The 5,866-nt window shown below is 45.0% G+C and overlaps 1 protein-coding gene across 2 annotated transcripts in view; it reads right to left on the reverse strand.

Annotated features, from left to right (window-relative positions):
* LOC109963243 (transmembrane protein 87A) overlaps positions 1-5,866 on the reverse strand; it is an 18,644-nt gene that overhangs the window by 5,370 nt on the left and 7,408 nt on the right. Inside the window, exons 8-13 of one of the 2 annotated variants that reach the window (XM_020605607.1) lie at positions 4,761-4,893; positions 3,830-3,891; positions 3,219-3,402; positions 3,044-3,143; positions 2,185-2,278; positions 223-291 (exon numbers count right to left, since the gene is read on the reverse strand). In XM_020605607.1, coding sequence (XP_020461263.1) covers positions 223-291; positions 2,185-2,278; positions 3,044-3,143; positions 3,219-3,402; positions 3,830-3,891; positions 4,761-4,893 — 642 coding nt within the window. Of the gene's footprint in view, positions 1-222; positions 292-2,024; positions 2,103-2,184; positions 2,279-3,043; positions 3,144-3,218; positions 3,403-3,829; positions 3,892-4,760; positions 4,894-5,866 lie in introns of both variants that reach the window. The other variant, XM_020605605.1, reaches the window with a different exon arrangement.

Consider the following 5,866-nt stretch of genomic DNA (forward strand, 5'->3'; position numbering starts at 1 on the left):
GCTACTTAATGCTTCATCTGAGACACAAAAAGGTTTTCAGTAATTAACACCTGAAAATTGTTCATTTATTACCAAGTTAAACACAGCAACACTCAAATTTAGTGCAGTTTATGCTGAACACAGGCAATATGAGTAGACAAACAACAAAGCAAAGAAAAAAGGAAAGTGAGAAGCTAATTTTCAGTAGTACTAAAAAAAGGGGAAAGTTGCAGTAGCGGATATCCACCAGCAGAGGGTAGAGTCGAGCACAGCCAGAGGAATAGCAGCCAGAAGAACAACATCATCTTCAGCCTGGAGAGACAGGAAAAAGAGGGAGAGGAAGAGGAGGGGAGTGGATGGAAGGGGGCATACACAGAAGGAGAGAAGAGGAAAAAGGAGCAGGAGGAAGGAAAAGTAGTGACGGTAGCACAAAGGAGAAGATGAAGGTGGAGAGGCAAACAGGATAAAAGGAAAAGAGGAACGAGAGACAGGAGAACAGAAAAGCAGATGCAGTGAACCACACGTGTCATTCAACAAGTGCTGTAAGTTACTGGTGAGTTTGTTTTGGCAGACATGGAGCACCAGGTGGGTGGGGTTTACTCATTTGGTTTGACACGAGTCAATCACAGAAAACCATGGTGAATCCACTGCCTCAGCTTTCTGCCGTTTGTATACACTGAGCTGGTGAAACCCAGGTGACTGGCAACAACAAAGAGAACAAAACACACACACACCAAGAAACTCCTAAAGTCAAATCTGTAGCACAACATGCAGAGAGGAGCCAGACAGAAAGAGGACAGAGCAGGTTTATTTCTGGTGGCAGTGGGTAAAACGTGAACAGCAGCTGGAAGCTGTCAAACACTGTTCTCGGGTGGTAGCTCTCAATTATTTTTGCTTTATTACAGAGATTTCTTCTTGACCTTGACACATTTCTGTGATAAGATTTGTGCATGTCCCTCTTCACTGAGGGATACAGTTGAAAGTCAGCGTGTATAAAATATTTGCTCACAGATAATGTTACTTTATAACAATGACTCCAGGGCTGTATTTTTATATGACCTCCAGAGGCAGACTGTGAAGGTTCAGTGCAGTAATTAATCAAACACATCATGAACCAAAAACCTGAGATAGATGAAATTATAAAAGAGGAATTCCGTGCTAGAGGACGTACAGCGGGCACGGTTCTGAGCTCATTTAGCCAGTGATGAGACACTGGCCGGCCCTGTGACGGCACACCCTTCCAAGCACAATTTAATTTTGGGTGAAGTTATCAGAGGCCTGTGGGTTGTGCCTGAGCCAACAGCACAGATGTTACTGTGGTTTTGGTCCATATTTTCAATATGTTTGACAGGATCACTCGGTCACATTCTTAGAAGTGGTTAAAAAATAAAATTCTTAGATGCATCACAGCTTTTAGGCAAGTTGAGAACTGAGATGCAGTGAGGGAGACCTATTCACTTCCACCCTCAACCCACAATTCTTCCGTCACACACAGAACCTAGTAAAATGTTGAGCGGTTCCCAGTACGAGTCGGTTCTTCTTCTGCTTAAACAGTTTATTCTACAGTGAGCAGTACACTGAGATTTCAATTAGAAGGCACTACTGCTATGTACCATCACAGACAGCTGTGCTCTGAAAAAAGCCAAGCATTGCATTGTGGGAGGAGTAGTTCAACTGCACGTGGACACTACTTTCCATTACTTTGTGGCACTACTTTGGTGAGTGGGGGAGTAGAGAGCGCTGCAGCACCTGACATCATCAGGCAGCAGTTCAGTATAAAAAGAATAGTTGTTTTAATCAGTTTGGGATGTTTGTGGTGACAGGGTTTTTATTTATCCATTTATTATCAAATTAACACAATCACTCATTGTTCTGCACACCCCACACGTGCACACTGGAAGGTAACGTCAGACAGTCCCATTAGTTCGTGTGCATGTTTACAATTGCTGTGAGTTTTGGTTCAGGCACGATTGCTCTTTGGCCTGAGTGCTCTATCCGTGTGTGTGTGTGTGTGTGTGTGTGTGTGTTTCCATTTTAAAGGATATCCACCAGACAATACAGGAGTCAATGAAGGCCAACAATATGTCACACAATAATCTACTGCTGTTGTTGCTCCCTAGATCCTACAGAGACAGAGAGGTTAGACTCAACCACAAACAATACTGTGTGTGTGTGTGTGTGTGTGTGTGTGTGTGTGTGTCTTACTGCATTGACTCGTAGGATTCCCTCGATGATGGAGAAGATCAGGTAGAGCAGACCAACTCCGACTACTCTGTGGAGCAAGGCCCCAAGTCTGGGCCTGGTGGAGACAGTGACAGACAGAGGGAACTTGATGCTCAGATCTGATCTTTGTGTGCTGATGCTTAACATCTGTGTGTGTCAGTGACATGTATCTGGCTCTGGTGTGAACACCACTGTGCATTTCCACACATGCACAGATGTAACTGAAATTCGAGCCACATGCACACAAGAATAACAACCAGGTCGTGTGTGACGATCAAACAGCCCAGTTTCCTCCCAAACCGCTGGGTTACGATATGAAACGTCCTGGTCTCTCCACCGACCCCGTTGCTGTCGTCGCTCTCCTCCATGTTTATTGTTAACAGTCAGTGAGGGGCCGACACTGAATAATGACGACAGGCCGTATGTGCAGAGGAGGAGACGTTAAAACAACCACGTGGATTCTGATCCGACCATTCTGACGGTGCTGCACAGTCAGAGGTCGGATAGGAATTGGGTCTAGGAGCACATATGCACCCGAGAATGTTTGGTTTGGCCCGTTCACGCTTTTGCGCACAAATCAGGTCTGAGACACTGGGAGGGGAAAACTTTAGCTGTGATGTGAACACAACCCTGAGGAAAAGGGCAGAAAAATGTACAGGCTCTAAAATGTGATACAGAAGCTCCTGTGACATGTGAAACATAGCTATTTGTCATTATTTAAGTAAAAATTATGATCTGTTATGGCCCTGAAACACCTTGTCATCTCCCCTCATTAAAATACAAGACAACCAGAGGACATTAAGCTCTCAGTCCCAGGGAGCTGGGAGAACAGGAGACTTACTTGACGATGCCATATCCCAAACTGGCAATGATCACCAACACCCTGGCTAGAGTCCTCTTCACCGCAGAGAGCACCTCAGCAAACACCACAGCCCCATAGACTGCAGGAGGACACATTACAACTCAGTGATCAGTCAGCATCAAGCCGAACATCACCCGTGTGCGTCTTCACTTACCTGACACACCGTCGTATCTGATGCTCTGGAACTCAGCGTAGTAAACAGCTTTCTCCAACATGCCCAGGAAGATGACTCCTCCGATCCAGAACTGGATCCTGAGCAGATCCCTCCAGTAACAGGCCGAAAGGACCAACCACAACACTGCCAGCAGCACATACACGATACACATCACCATGTAGAACTGGAGACACAAACAAAGTATTGATGTTGGGATAGCCTGTAACCAATGATCATTTGTTATTAAAGATAACAGATTAAAAACTAAACAAGAGACATGCTCGTGATGTTTGGAGTCAAAATGATTTGAATGGTGACCTAGTCTGACATGGACCTACTGACCTGTGATTAGCAGTGCCCATTTATTCTTCTTTATTAACTCTGTGTGTGACAGCTCTATATTTGTCTGCCTCTCCTGTTTGAGGAACATCTGCTAAAACCTACACTGATCAGCAGGGATGTCAGAGGCAGACCAACTCGTTTGGGTGTTTTAACAGGACAATAATAAAACAAATACATTATACCAGATTTACACTTTAAATTGCCAAATGTACAATGTGTGAAATCTGTTCATGAAGTGCTGAGCTTTCCCTGCTTGTGTGTGTTCTTACCACCATCAGAGGCCACTCAGAGGCCGATATGTAGTCATGAGGACCCTCCATTCTGATCTGCACTGCAAACACAGACAGACACTGTTAGATCGACTGGTCACAGGTCTGCAACGCTCCAGGCCCGAAACGTGACCAACAGTGACTCTCACCACTGTATTAGAAATGTTCTGTGGACATGTAGGTGACACGCAGAACTGGGAGCAGGGCTGATCCTGACACCTAGAAATCCACTTTGTCTCTTCACACTAGATGTGTCACCTCTAAAGAAAACGCCTCTTTGTGCTACATTAAAACACCTGAATCACATAATGTGTGAGCAGTGCATCATGAATGAACCGCAAAGTGCACAAACACCCACACTGTTATGCAAATATTTAACCGACTGCAAGAGCCAGCTCTGTTTTGTAGTAAAAGTTAGATAAACATCATGTATAAATCTCACAAGTCACATAAAACTGTTTTGCTTGGGTGCAAACACACGTTAACAACTGACAACGTAGAGGACAGGTTCACCATTCAGCTGTCCATATGAACACCTGAACAGGTTTGGCATCTGTATCCTGGCGAGTGTCTTCCAAAATTATAGTTCTTTGCAACTCTAAGTCCACTTCTTTTTGTTACTGTGCCTCCAGTAAACAGTGTAGGAGGAAACAGAAACACCGAGTTTTATAGTAAAAATACTGCACCTCACTTGGTTTATCTAACTCAGACCAGCTCAGACCAACTTGTGAAAACAGTGGCACACGGAGAGTGTGGATTTTGTCCCTTCTCTTACACTGAAAGCACATTAGAAAGGAGGACTTATGACAGTAAGCAAAAGCTCTGCAAAGCTGATAATGTCAGCAGAGGAAATCGCTAATGCTAATGTTTAAACAGGCAGTAGTTCACTGTGTGTGTGTGTGTGTGTGTGTGTGTGTGTGTGTGTACTGACGCTGCAGACTCCAGGGTGTGGAGGGGTTGGCGGGCTCCAGGGTTCGACTCTGTTCTTTGATGTACAAGATGAACATGTAGGGGCCGTCCTCCCAGCTCTCAGCCACAGCATGGAGTTGGGGGCGAGAAGGCTTCTGAGCAACAAGACAGAAGAAGAGCTTGTACGCCAGTGAAACATCTGTACAGATGCACACATCTGAGGACACCAGACTTGTGTGCACAAAATGTTACAACCCATTTTGACTGCATATTTAGTAACAATTCACAGTGGAGAGTGGGAGACAGAGGTGAGGGGGATGAGGGCACACAGAGCCACCCAGACCATGGATGTTTGGCTCGTGGTTTCATTTTCAAGTCAGAACTGTTACACCTTTAATATTTAGATTTTAAAACTTTGCTGAGGAAGTGGAATTGCTGACTTGTATTAAACATCCAATAGCTTCTCCAGAGAAGAGTAAAACAGCAAAGGCACAATATGCAGCGGATCAATGGATGAAGAGAAAAGGTCATGGAACAGGACCCTGGCAGCTGGTGGCCTGGCTGTGCAGCTTGGATAACAGACCTACACAGCCTAGGATTCAAACCAGCAACCTCCCGTTCACATGCTCCTCTTCCACCCTGCTGCAATGAACTGGTTTAGCTACAAACCAACTGAACAAATATGTTTGTATTTATTTTATTTAGTAGTATTATTTTCTTATTGGTTATTTCTATTTTTGTCTGTTTTAAGTGATGCCATTTTATTTTGAAGAAATGCTATGACTGAACCCGAGTGGTGTTTTGTTATTGGACTTCTGTGCTAGCCACAGTTTGTCCATAACGAACACCATGTTCAAGCATAAGAGTGTCCATCAGTGCACATGGCACCAGGACACCCTAGGCCGGAGGTCGATGATCGACTTTGTGGTTGTTTCATCTGACCTCCGGCCGTATGTCTTGGACACTCGGGTGAAGAGAGGGGCGGAGCTGTCAACTGATCACCACCTGGTGGTGAGCTGGATCCGATGGCGGGGGAGGAAGCTGGACAGACTCGGCAGACCCAAACGTATTGTGAGGGTCTGTTGGGAACGTTTAGCAGAATCCCCTGTCAGAGAGATCTTCAACTCC

This window comes from Monopterus albus, unplaced genomic scaffold, assembly GCF_001952655.1.
Source record: "Monopterus albus unplaced genomic scaffold, M_albus_1.0 scaffold71.1, whole genome shotgun sequence".
Classification (NCBI taxonomy): domain Eukaryota; kingdom Metazoa; phylum Chordata; class Actinopteri; order Synbranchiformes; family Synbranchidae; genus Monopterus; species Monopterus albus.